This window comes from Epargyreus clarus, unplaced genomic scaffold (assembly GCF_041222505.1).
Source record: "Epargyreus clarus isolate Ecla_fem2 unplaced genomic scaffold, WU_Ecla_fem_2.2 ptg000007l, whole genome shotgun sequence".
NCBI lineage: Eukaryota > Metazoa > Arthropoda > Insecta > Lepidoptera > Hesperiidae > Epargyreus > Epargyreus clarus.
This window is the reverse complement of record NW_027332215.1, coordinates 23,526,463-23,541,150: the sequence shown is the minus strand read 5'-3', so window position 1 is coordinate 23,541,150 and position 14,688 is coordinate 23,526,463. Positions and strand designations below refer to the sequence as shown.

General features: G+C 33.7%; 1 protein-coding gene across 2 annotated transcripts in view; it reads left to right on the top strand.

The window, feature by feature from the left end:
• The window catches only part of LOC140743701 (coiled-coil domain-containing protein AGAP005037), a 275,840-nt gene that overhangs the window by 89,540 nt on the left and 171,612 nt on the right, over window positions 1-14,688 (top strand). The window contains exons 2-3 of one of the 2 annotated variants that reach the window (XM_073075193.1): window positions 1,869-2,367; window positions 8,189-8,221. In XM_073075193.1, the coding sequence (XP_072931294.1) occupies window positions 2,277-2,367; window positions 8,189-8,221 (124 nt within the window). In that variant the 5' untranslated portion in view covers window positions 1,869-2,276. The remainder of the gene's footprint in view (window positions 1-1,868; window positions 2,368-8,188; window positions 8,222-14,688) is intronic. The other variant, XM_073075194.1, reaches the window with a different exon arrangement.

The following is a 14,688-nucleotide window of genomic DNA, read 5'->3' as shown; positions in this document are numbered from 1 at the left end:
ATTTTGAAAGTCGAAAATTGAATATACATATGTGTTCTGCTATATAATGATTACGCGCGTCCCGGGCTCTCTATGGGAATTTAGAACTGGTATCCCCCTACTGGAATCTTACTCGATTTAACACGTTTACAGATCTATTTTTATTAGATATTCAGGATTTTATAAAAATATATATTATACTCAACAGATATCCTTTTTAAATATTTAAAGAATTTTAGAAATTTAAGTTAAAGAATCGACACAATAATCAATTCATGCGTGCATACTTATATACAACAGCGCGCATTCAATCCTTAGGTAACAGATAAATTTAGGATGGTAATTTATTTGTAAACAATACCCATTTAAAACACATACATGCAAAATTTAACGATTTACTCACGACTAATTTCAATAGTATTAGCAGGCAGAGAAAGAGGAGGAAAGAAGGAGGAAGGGCTAAAATATATACTGACACAGATGAAACGATGATCTTTTAATTGCGAAATCAAAGCACGAAATTAAAGTCACGTAAACAATTATGATAGATGAAAAATAAATCAGACTGTGGAATGGCAAACATAACATTGAAAACTCTAATCATGATAACAGTATTAGTAAGCATACGATTAAAAAAATCAAAATACGAATGAATCAACATCGAAAGCGTCAATTATTCGTACCTCTTTCCGTAGAGCGCCCACATTGATGTACTGCTAACTGCGGACTGCCGGGCTCAACGCAACCGGGCGGCTCCTGCACGCTGCATTAACGATATTAGTATTTATCAAACTTACTTTTTAGTTCTAAAGTGTCCTAATTATTCCATTAACAGATGCAAGGGACACTTGGTCGGAATACCAAAATAACATTTCACGTGGAAAAATTGTTCTCGTATTTCGAGACGAATTTTAATTTAAATGTTCTTTTATATCAGAAACGTTTTTACCAATTACAGTATTAACGCTTTCTTTTTTGATATTATGAGACTTTTATTATATTGTTCATTATAGACCAGTTCCTAGAGCATTAAAAATGTTAAAACTGCGGACTACACCAAAAACGAATTAATTTAAATAGTTGATGCGGGATTTCATTTTTTATACTATAAATTACAATGTTTATCGAAAAATTGTTTGTGCTTCTATTTTATATTGTTTAAATAAATAAAGTAAAATATGATAAAAAGGGCTTTAGTTTGTCCTTAATAAGTCAAAAACAATTTAGAGTTTACTCATTAAAAAAAGATCCTGAAATAATCTAAATTCATTCGCCGTTTGCGTAATACCCAGTGTAAACCCCCAGGCGCTCCACATTACATACAAATGGAATAAACAACCAAATACTTCTAACAAATTGACACTCGTACTCTGGAGACTTTTTGAACGTGTTAAATACTTTGTCAAACGATAATACACATTGTGTAGAAAATTATTTTTTGGCTCTCTCATATACTCGTAGTTCGTACTCTACGAAGATTTAATCGAACCTTTAATCTAATGATTGTTGAAGTCGCGATATAAGGCTTTTATGTAATAAAACACAATTCAATTTACACTTTTTAATTGCAAGTATTTGGAAATAAGTAAATAAAAATAATATGTATTAATGTTTCATTATCCACCCTTTGCTTGTTCGTTAAAATTGATATATTGAAATCATATACGACAGTATGGTAATGGTCGTCATAGGATCTCTTCTGTTCTCGTTATGTTATAGGATGCGATTGAGAATAATCTCGGAGATAGGCAACATCATTATCCTGTGAACTTATTTATTATTGCCCTGAATAATAAGGTTAAGTGCAGGAGCTTGGGCCCTTGTAGGGGGTCTATGTCCAGCACTTAAGTTTTTAGGGTTAATAAATATATAAAAAATATTTCCTACAGGTACCTTCTGCAAACAAGAACACCGTCAAAGACTGGTAGAACAATTCTTTTGAAGTAATTAAATATTTATTGACCGAGTAATCAGTAGTAAACCGCTAGATAAACCAAACTTAACTTTAACTGGAATTGAATACAACTTATTATCATACATATCTCATAAAGTGTAAAAATAGTGCAATAAATAGTGAATAATAAATTAATTAATATTAAGACGCTAAAACATAAGTACCCAAAAAAGTTTTTTAAACGTCATGAGTGGACATTGCACAGTGTTTGTGAAAGTGAGTGTGATGCTAAAGTACTCGTACATGAAGTGCTAGTAATGTTACTGTGTAAACAAATAGATAGGAGTTAGATGCAAAAAATGTGATTAGTTACGTCGACAAGCTAAAATAATAAGTGATAAAAATGTTAAGTCGGTGGAAGAGTAAAGATAAGTCGGAAAAATCTAGCAAGTCTAGCTCGGGCGGAAAGAAAAAAAGAAAAGGACGAGAAAATGGTGAGTTTACTGTTTTAAAGCTGTCGTTTTGTTTTTGTGTTCTTTTATGTTTTATTTTTACTTTTTTTTTTGTAGTACCATTATGTTACCCATGTTAATATTTTAAAATTATTTATGTAATAAAATTATTTAGTGATTACTTTTATTTTTATTTCAATGTTTTTATAGTTTCTTTTTCATGTGCAAATAATAATTATATTACTTACGTATTACGTACTACGTTTCAACATGCGCAAGGTACAGACAGCTCCAAATGTAGATAAACAGATTCAGGTTTCAAAAATACCTTTGTGTTTCAAAAGTTGAACAGTAGGGTGTCCGGTAAATTTTCTTTTTCGATTCTCTTAACAGCAGACCCCTCAAAAGTGGAGTAATTGAGCGTAGATTAATAAAAAAATAATAAAACTACATCTTTAGGGCTCTACCGAGCTTCAAAGTTTTGAGAAATTTACATTTTTTGGTGATATTTCGCTGTTCATTATTACTGTTCCTTAACTTAATTTCAAACATTTATTTACTTTATTTTCTATATTGGGGCAATACAAACACGACGTTTTGATTTGCTTACAATAACCCATTACCAGCGACTTCGCATTTGTTAGGATTTAATCAGCAAATCCTCATATTTCCACAAGTTTCATGTTTTGACTCGCGAGTGTTTTCTTTGTGGCAAAAGCAATTGTTATACCATATTTGCTGTTTATACTATGTTAGAACCATACTGAGAACTTGATGATCGGCAGCTACCAAGTATACAGGGACATCCAACTACATTTGCGTGTCATCTGGAGAGTTCTACTTACCTTTGAAGTTTTATGAATTTTACATTTTTACAGACACGCAACAAACATCTATCAACCGTACAAAATTGAGTTTATAATCAATGACAATAACATAAAATAAAAAAGTATTTTCTATCCAGAAATTTTGCTTCATTTTACAACATACATACTAATAATAAAGCCATCTCTATAAGTAGCTATATTTACACTTTAGGAGGCCTCTGTTACCAGTTTTACATTTATTTCTCTTCGCGCGTTTATATAACCTGAAGCTCCACACAATATTTTGGTATAAACTCTAGCAAAGAACTTTACTTATTGCGGTTGAAATATCCTAGGTTTAGTGCAACTATAAGCTTATCTAGTCTTTATTATTCTTTACTATACCAGTAATCGAAAGTAGTCGCTATTATCAAACAACATAGTGAAAAGCATGTTTTCTTAGCATACAAATAAAAATATTTCTTTCAACAATAGAATCGACTATAGAGCTCAGATTTTTGGGTTAAAATCAATAGTAGGTCCGGTGAAATCTTATATGGATGCACATTAGGTTGAAGAAAATATTCCACATATATTTGAAAACAATGACATAGCTCGCTGCTAATAGTAAATAGTGTGTTTTACTGCGGTGGCTTATAATTTGCCTGACTTGCCGAAAAATGTAGAAGATATAAAGATGACAATTATCTTTGTGAAACATATCCATTTGAATCAACTGGACGCTGTAGTCTAGACCTGGATAAATATCCCACTCGAGATGGCTACTTCTGTTAATATAATAGCAACTCATAACTAATTATATTATACGTCGTTAAAATATACGCCCGGTTTTATTTCTTATCAGACAAAGATTTCTTCATTTAACTTTGGATTTTTACTGAAAAAGCTGAGTTCTGTTATTGATTATTTTATCGAAAGAAATTCTTTTTCTGTGTATTATTTGTACATTTTCTAGGAGCCGAAGTAGAACCATATTACATATACTCTCGATTTTACACAGAAATCATAGTTCTGTCGTGGATTCAATGGACGAAAGAAATAATTTTGTGACAACATTTTTGTCAGTACATTGTATGATGATAATGACATTGGGGAGTTAGTATTGCGAATAATAATAAAAACTGGTTAAAATTAAAGTGGTACTAAGCACAGGATATTAAAATTGCAAAGTACCAACTTCTCTGCTAGATAATATTACATCGAAATAATTGTATGTCTCGAGCGCCAGGTCAAAAAATGGCCGGTTTTTCAACATATTTTTAACAAAGATCTTAAACTCATGTCATCGCTTAAGAGCACTGATTTTGTTTATATGATATTTACCCTGTCACATTTAATCTACATAAAGATGTAACAGGTAACAGCAGCCTCACAAAGTGTAACTACGACGAAGTTACAATATCGAGCAAAAATACCAAATCTTGGACACAAAAAAAAAATAATATTACGTATTTGTTATTAATTATAAGCTCTATATTGTTATTATCGTTTTATTGTCTTTTTCTACTAATTTTATTACAAAAAAATCCTTAAACGTGATTTTTTCATTATTCTAGGTGTCTGTTAAAATGGAAAATTTATAAAACCTCAAGGCTCGGTAGAGCCCTCAAGATGACATGCAATTGTATTTTTTTTTACTTTATCCGTAATCTGTGTAAAATTACGCAACTTTTAATACATCTGCTCATAGCCTAGCTCAAAAAAAAATTTTTTTTCATACAAGTACGGGACACCCTATTGAACAGTGTCCAGCTACTTTTGTCGCGTTAGAGAGAATCTAATTTTGACCCTTTACGATGTTAATCTAATTATGATGCTAGGGTTGTTTTGCTACTTATGAACGTTTGGGTGTATAGGTATTTTTGGAATTTTGTTCATTTACTAAATATAATTTACTAATTCTACTCATCTACTAATGAAGTTGACTGGACATAATATGAGTTGCAACAGGCAGATTATATAATTTAATTTGTTAATAAATTTATTTAAAAATTGTTTTAAAAAGCAAGCCTTTTAGTAATGCCATTTTATTTTTCGTATTCTTCGTAGAAAATCTTTCCTTTTGCTACCTATATGATGGGGGTGCAAAAAAATAATTGGTCCATCTTAGGACGTCAGTCGCATTAGATTTTTTATGACGTCATAATGACGTGCTAACCATGCATTGTCATCAAATCCAAACAAAGGTATTAGCGAAATTTAAGTTCAATTTGTTGGGGTTAACTACACTCGCGGGCAAACGAATCGACTCACACTCCAAGCGCGCACTCAAAGCCGCTGCATTTGAAAACGCATATGTAATTTTGTTACAAAATTACTTTGTCTTAAAGCTTAAAAACCTAGCTTTCGAATGATATCATTACCATACAACTCAGTACAATACTTTTTTTTTAAATTGGTGCCGAATTGAAGTAGCGGGAATTGTGCTCGTTGTGATACCCACTATTTGTGGACTGTAATTCCGTATAAAAGGCCATTGTCTCATCATAAACTTGACCTGTACACATCTCCACTACCTGCGCTTATTATTTCGACGACATCATGGATACAACACCGTAATAGAGCGCTCAAGTTGTTGTGTTGTTGCAACAGGGCCTTAGCCAGCGTGCAGTAGCTCGACAGTTTCGTTTGTCGCAATCTGCTGTTTCAAGAGTTTACAGACGCTTTCAAGAGACTGGCGGCTTTTTGGTTGGCGAAGACCAAGAACCAGCAATAATCGTTACATTTCTGCCGTTTACGATGGATTCATTGTATCGATGTCACTTTGAAATCGCCATTTGAACGGCGTTGATGTGGAACAAGAGCTCTGACAAGTACGCGTAGTAGCTGTCAGTGAGTGAACAGTAAGAAGACACCTGAGAGAAGCCAACCTCACTCCAAAATGGGCTGCCAAAGACCCCAAATTGGCCACAAGACACCAGCAAGCTCGACTTCAATTTGCTTGGTAGCGTCTCGATTGGAGCATCCACCAATGGCGCTCTGTCCTGTCCACTGACGAATGCAGAATGTGTTTGCATGACAATGACAGGATAAATCAGGTCTACAGGCGTCTAGGAGAATGGTTTGCGCAGTGCTGTTTCAATGAAACAGTTGCCTAAGGGGGCGGTTCTTGTATGATGTGGTCCGGGATTTCTTTTGACGAAAAAACGTAGCTCGTTTTCGTGCCTGCAGGAGACCGAGGAGGAGGACTGACTGCTGACCTATACTTCATAGATGTTCTCTCGGATCATGTCGTTCCGTATGCCAGGTTCATTGGGGATAAATTTATGTTAATGCATGATAATGCCCGGTGTCACACTGTACGTGTCACTAGGGAATTTCTCAATGAAATCGGTATACCGACGGTGGACGGGCCTGCGCTCAGCCCAAACATGAATCCGATTGAGCATTTGTGGGATGTATTGTAAGGAATCGTTCGGACCAGAAATCCGGCTCCTTCAAACTTTCGAGAGCTCCAAAGCGTATAATTAGAGAGAGGAGTAGGAGGCTATGCCCCAAGCCACTATAAAAAAAATGGTCTGTTGGATGGCAAATCAAATGCGATCAGTTATTAGGGCAAGGGGAGGTAACACCCAACATTAATTACACCAACTCAACAATTTTAAAATGTTCGTAATGTCCTTTATTTCACTTCAATCACATCAATCCCTTTGGTAAAATTTCCTTTTATCCTGCACTTTGGCTAAGATTGTTTTAAAAAAAAATAACTACCGTACAGATTTCCATGAAAAAGATGTCATTGGAAAGCTAGGTTTTTAAGCTTTAAGAAAAAATAATTTTGTAACTAATTACATCTGGCGTTTTTAAATGCAGCGGCTCTGAATGCGTGTGAGTGTAGTTTAAATTCTGTTGTAAAATATGGCATTCAAATACGTACGCAAATAGAAACTAGAAATAAATAACTTCAAAAAAAAAATATCTCAACAAAATAGCTCAATCTGTCGTAATGAACAGTTATTCCGACGATGTTCATATATCTGAACAAAAGATCCATAATTAACAATAATGAATAATTAGCCAAGTATAGTCTGCGTAAAGCTGCTAGCCCGCTCTGAATATAGAAGTGAATCGCGTCGCCATAGCAAATTGTATGACACCTGCTCGCAACAACTTCAGAGCGGACTAGCAGTTTGGCGCGGACTATACGAGTCAAACTCTCACATGGAGGCTTCCATACCACCAAATGTTAATTTTTATTTTGTGTTATTTATTTTATTGGTATTTATTTTATCTTTCCTACAATATGCAGTCGGACGAAATATACACCCTGTCGACATAAATGTAGCAAGGAACGCCATTTATTGGAAGTTCTGTATACTACCGACGTGTGATCCTGTGTGCGCTGACACTTTATTATATTATGTGAACACAGATGGCGTTAGTGGTAACGTTGTACTTCTTGTATTTGAATCCCCATTTACCTTATTTCAACTTTTTAGGATTTTTTATTATAGCGGTTAACGTTTTACATACATTGTAAAATAATCTAGCGTCTATATTTTAAGGTTCAAGAGACAAAGCCCTGTGACAGACGGGCTGACACGGAGGCTTAGTAATAGGGTTCCGTTTTACCCAATGGGTACGGAACCCTAAAGTTTGTCTTTCGGAGTTGCATAATTAATTACTTTTCAGTTAGTTAATTTTATTTCTTTTATTTTCTGTTTATTGTAAAGATATGTTTATAAAGAAGTAGCAAAGGAGTATGCAGTTCACCTGTGGCTACTGCCGCCCATTAACACCTGTAATCAACCCATGATAATACTAGATTCCTATCTAACATTGGTCACAGTTGCTTTGCTACCCCTGAATACTATTTAACAGTGATGGCGAACTTCATGAGTAAATCTATGCAGATTTAGAGATCTTAAAAAATAATATCTCAAAGATGTGTAAAGTCTGCAAATTTGCACTTAGCTGGCACTGCAGACTATAGTCTAATCCCCTCTCACTCTGAGAAAAGATCTGCCCCAGCAATGGTACAGTACTGAATAGATTAACAAAACTTACATACCTAACAGAAATTTTATTTGTTTCAGAAGAAGACTGGCAAGACGGGTCGAGAGGTGACGGTAAGTTAACACCAATATTGATATAAACTCGTTATTAATATCGAATCTATCCAAATGTTGCCCGAGACAGATCGACATTTGTCAATTTTTAGTATGAAGTAACTGTCAAATATCGACCTTTTGTCAAACAAACGGCAAAAACATTGAATAGATTAATTATTAATAATGGAGGATGTAAGATTACCACTAATAATAGTTTTAGTAATAGTAGAGCCCGTACCAAAATATTAATGTATGAGTGAAATATACTTGGATTTCTATTTAAGAAAATTCTATTTGGTCCTAGTTTATGAAAAAGTCAATACTAATTTATTTTATTAGGTTTTAATTAATTACTTAAAAAACATATAAAAAATTAACCATCGCAACATCTCGCGATGCCGTATCGTGTATTCGTGTTTTAGCCCGTACTTAATCCCTCTTGTAACACACACACAAATCGTTTTCAAATTGTACAGAAGAAAAGAAGGTATTTTAACACACACGTGTTAAATATGTATCCTATCGCTCAAAAGTATTTGCCCACCAGCACTATTCTTAAAATATCATAAACAATATATTATCTCTAAAATCAATTTTATTGTGTTTCATTGTTCGTTTGACAACGTAAAATACTTATATACATTAAAAACGTATTTCAACAAGACAATGATGATTAACACACGTCAAAACTATGCAGGGACTTTTTAAAAGGAAAATAACAACAAAACGTATTGAAACTCATGATATGGTCTCCGCAGTACCTAGAACTAAACCTTATTGAACCATTGATGGATGAGCTGATTAGAAAAGTAGGAGAAAGTTGTCCTACATCACAGGAAGACTTGGGGAGAAAGTTGCAAGACGAATGGCAGGAGATAACCAAGACAACAATGGACATATTAGTAGCTAAGTTACCGAAGCTTTACATATTAGTAGCTAGGTTACCGAAGCTTTACATATTAGTAGCTAGGTTACCGAAGCTTTGTGAGGCCATCATTAAAAACAAAGGTGGACATATAGATGAGTCTAAAATTTAAACACTGTATGTAACAATGTATGATATCTAGAATGTTGAAAATAAATGGCTAAAATTATTATAAAGTAGTTTCATTCATCCAAACTTTTACAAAATGTATTTTACTGTGCGGTCAAATACTTTTGAGCGGTAGTGTATATTATAATCCTATTTCCGCAATCCTCTAGTCCGCAAATTGCGAATTGACATACTAATGGCTGGCATAAAAAAAAAATTATTTATAAATAATAGTTGTCTAATGTTTGTTACGTATTTGCATTAATTTGTGGTCCTAATGATTTTTAGCTATTGCTGAATTTTTCAATATATTTTATTATAACTTGCGACTTTACGCTTTACAAAATTTGGTAACCCTTTGTCCAAGCGGAGCAATTGCTGCTTCCTTATTGTACATGGGTCATCAAATTGCTCCAGTCATTTGTTAAGGATACAATAATATTTATTTACAGTGATATTTCTATTTACAGTATATAAATTTATTTACAAATACTGTTATTAATAATGTATCGGTATGTTGTTGATTCTATTAAAACATTGCACCAAGCGTGATGTTGTTAGTCTCAGCTAACTTTTTTTATTCCTTGTATTATTATATTATATTACTGTATGATTGCCCAGCGAATGATTGCACCTACACTAGTTGTGTAGAAACTGTAAGCCATTCATCCTAAAGAATCTAGCTATTAACCATTCAGGAGATATAAAACAAAAATTTGCCTAGAACCACTTTTCAGGAGCGTCTATCTGAGTGAAGTCGGCAAAAACGGGTGTAGCGTTTATTGTTGATTTATGGGATTGGAGCTTCGTGTATTATCGACCTACCAAGGAGAAGGTTTAAATAATTATAGTGGAACCTAATGTGTTTTCACAAACACCACAGATTTTTGAAATTTATCAGTAAGCATTAGCTGCTGCATTAGAATAATTCTGCTGTATAATGTTTTTCCCTACAATATATTTTCCGTAGCTTTACTTATATTTTTAGTATCTGTGGTTATCACTTGTTGTCCCTATGCTCAAAAGTGAGAAACGTGTAACAATTATACAGCCAGACAGTGGACGCTAAATAATAGGGTTCCGTTTTAACCCTTTGGATACGGAACCCTAAAAATTATCACGTTAATAAGTAGGAGACGCTTGGCTGACGTAAAAATGGGATAGCGAAACTGGATCTGGTCTCGGATCTAGATTGGTCGCAGTGTTTTTGACAAAGTGAGAAAAGTTATTTGTAAACAAAAAATCCTGAATACCATTTAGTGTACGTCTGCTTTAAGGAAACGCGTTCAAAATGTGAGCATTCATCATACACACGATGACTTAAATGAAAAAGTCATCATTAGTGTCCCACTGCTGGGTGCGAATTTCCCCACAGTGTGAAAAGGTTTTAGGCCATAATCAACCGCACTAACCAAATACATACTGGTAGACTTCCTATTCCTATAACATTGTATCTGTTGGCCGTTTAGATTATTTTTTATATAGATCCCTAAATGTCGTAAGATTTTCACAGAGGAGTAGTTCTCTTAGTCTATTGTCAAACATAATAAGGGTCTTTCCTTGAATAGAATTTTAATATTGCCCCTGCCTTATTAAGTTCCTCTAATCTTTACATAAAGCCCTCAGACACAAAGGATGTAGATAAACTGTACATCTAAATTAAAGTCTACATACCTACTGCTATCAAACTACTTATTCTTTGTAGTTGTCAGAATATGCCTGTATTATATTATATCAAAGTCGCTTAAAATATTTTATGCCAACAAACGAGCTATACATCTTTATATAATTAAAGGTAAAACTTTATTCTTATGCAAGATCTGCCGTAGTCGCGCTATCACCCTAAAGTCTATGGGTCCATTAACGTCTACAGACATAGAGCGTGTCAGGTGAGAACTACATATTTTCTATACAAAGGGTATCGAGGGATCTCACGTGTGTCGTATCTATATACCGTAACACCGTCATGTAGATAATTACAAAAACCCGATTGCACTAAACCGGCCAAAGTAGAATTCCCAAAAGTAGTGAAATAGACGTTTCATTATTTTTATGCAGAAAACCAAATGCAAATTTTCATAAAAAAGTTAAATTAAGTAAATTTTCATAAAAAATCTAAGTATTTTCAGACAATCTTTCAACCCTTATTTTACTCGTCTTAGGGCTGAAATTTCGATGTTTTTTTTTTCTTTCCTAGTATTCATCTACGCTAGGTAATGTAAAGGTATCTATGTGTACTGTATAAATAATCTACATATATACAAACTTTTATGTTCAGCGACTTAATTCAGTTCGAGTCAGTCAGTAGAAACACTAAAATGAATATAATATCACCTTAACCGTTAAACCATCCATCGTATGATAGATTTAAAAGGAATAAATAAATTTAAAAACTTACAAGATACGCACGAAAAACATAATCCATAGTCGGATAAAAATATTATTTTTCCCGCCACGTACAATGTCTGACATGTCGAATGTCTTAAGATGTGAACGGAGCCTAATACAAAATGTTTTTGGAGAGGTAACCTACCACTCATTTGATTGCAAATAAATAACAATGACGCTTTGATCTACTGAGATCAACATCCAATTTTTAATTTAAAACACGCTAAATGATAACTATGTATTTTGATGAATAAACACACAAATATAATTTATGCAGTCTACATTAACACCTAGAAAATTGCACTTCAATTTTTGTGTGTGACAATAGTCACCTGGACAAATATAATGGTAGCCTTTAATACCACGAAGTATACAACTTTAAGCAATTACAGTCAATAATTATAGATACGCTATAAACTGCAAGATACAATATAGTGGTGGTAATTACTACTTCTGTTTGAATAAATAATTTTCTTCATTTTTAATAATGTGCACTTTGTGTTGTGTGGCGTAAAATAATGTTTTCCTACACTCCTGCGTATTGGACAGAATCTTTTAGTTTTTATTGGGTAGAGGATATAGGAATATCTCTACACTTATCTAGGAAGATTGCAATTTTTGCGGATTCCTTTATAAATGTACCTACTTATATGTAACGCGCAATTTTCATGCCGCATTCTCTAGATTATACAGCAGTGATAGCCTAGTGGTTAAGAAATCGGCCTCTCGATCGAGGGGTCCGAGGTTCAAATCCTAGGCACGCACCTCTGATTTTAAAAATTATGTGCGTATTAGATTAGAAATTAATTATCACTTGCTTAAACGGTGAAGGAAAACATCGTGAGGAAACCTACATACCTGAGAGATATATAAAAAAAAAAAAAAAAAAAGGTATGTGAAGTCTACCAATACGCACTTGGCCAGCGCGGTGGACTATGGCCTAATCCTTCTCACTCTGAGAGGAGACCCGTGCCCAGCAGTGGGACAGTAATGGGTTGATGATGATGATGATGATGATGATTCTCTAGATTGGATTTTTTTACTAACAGGATGAGGATGTTGATATAATTATGTAGCCCTGTTATATCTAAATTTACATATCCGACTATTAGAAGCAGATAATTATGTTACTTATTTTAGTTTATCTATTCCAGCTTAACCTGGCACCAAACCCTAAATTAATTCTGCCGGCTAACTTTTTATATATTTCCGTACATATATTCACGTAAAATCCTTAAAAATCTACACGCAGTTGGAAGGAAGTAATTTTAGGAGATTCATGGATTCCAGATAATAAGGAAAGGCTCAAATAGGATATAGGCAGTAATTCCTTTCAATGATATGACCGAAACTAGTTTTGGGAGGATTTCGGTGGATTTACTGAACAAGCCCTACAGATTTTAACAAAAAAAAATTAGACAGTGCGAACATTATCACGTCAAAATATCGTACATTTTACAGGATAGTTCCTGTAAAAGTGAAGTTGGAACTGGCTTCATTGGTAATATCTTAAAAGGTTAACAGTAACTGGTTATGTTGAAGTAGCACTTGCCAGCCACTGTTTACTCGCTCTACAAAAAAGAAATAAAATTGGCGTGGCCGTACCATTCTTTTCTCGAAGCAATTCAGACCTTTTCGACCCCCTTTAACTTCGTTGTAGGTAAAGCTAGAAGTCTGAATTTCTAGTATACTTACGATACTTATATAAGCATCTGATTTATAAAATCTTTATAACATAGAATATAAAATATAACCCAAATTCATAGTATCTCTTACTGATGTTACCTTAAACCCTTCAATCTCCATATTATCAGGGTCAGCTTTATTTACACATATCAATATGAATAAACAAGTATTCGTTCAGTAAATATGTATTTTTTTGATGTCGAACAAGAGAAAATGTTTTAATTTTATGTTCGGAAATAAAACTATTGTTCAGATTGATTGGCATTCATTATTTACCATTGAGTAGATTACAATAAATTGTTATGTATACTTAATTATAAACAAAGTAAAAAACATAGACTTTCTAAGTTTCATGGTGATATATGAAACGGTGTCGGAGTTTGGTGGTATTTAAGGCTTAGTATACTCATGTATAGATATACTCACATATGTGTATAGAAGGTACATGTTTATAGAAGGTTATATACATATTTTGAAAGTGGTAGAATCCTTTGTGGTTCGATTCCGGCACCACCGCCACACGTATTTCTGCCTCATAACAGCAGTATTTAACGCTGCCGTGCTCTAGTTTGAGAGTGTGGCAAGGGATACATACTTTTCCGAGGGGTTCCAGCCTAGTCCTCAGAGGTAGCGGCGCATGTTTGGCCAGCCTCAGGTTGGGATATGTTATCTTATCTGGGGTTGATTACACATGTCCATGGGCGGTAGTAGCTACTTACCATCAAGTGAACTGCATGCTCGTCTGCTACTCCTATATAACCTTTTTCCATAATATGTCATGTATCATTAGATAAGTCCTTAAATCTCATCCTAACAACATAATCCGATAACGCAATATTGTGTAGTATATATTTTTGTTTTTAGTTTTATCAAAATTGGCCTTGTAACTAACTCCTACCAATATTCTTTACTACTCGTTATAGTTTTCGATTTAGCCATCCATGTACACTTTACAATCTGGCTGTAAAAATAAAATAATAAATGATCTGTTGGAAAAAACTAAATTACTGACCAAACAACCAATATAGAACTGAAAAACCGAAAATACATTGGTACTCAAAGTTATCGTGCCAAAAAAGAAGAGCCTGTATTAGAATAATACATACAAAGGGATTAATAATATCTACCAGTGTATCAAAATAAAAACAAAATGTTATAAAATAAAGAATACAAATATACCTGATTTTGCTATGTTACAGCTAAAACTTAGAATCTCCTCGAGATAAATTTTTCGTCTATTTATTATTTTAGTAACAGCTGACCCCTTCGTCCGAAGAGTAATGATCACTCCATGCTTGAATGGTAATCTGTAGAGAATAGTCACTGATATCGATTTGATTATGACACGTTTATCACATTTGATGGTCATCTAGCAGTG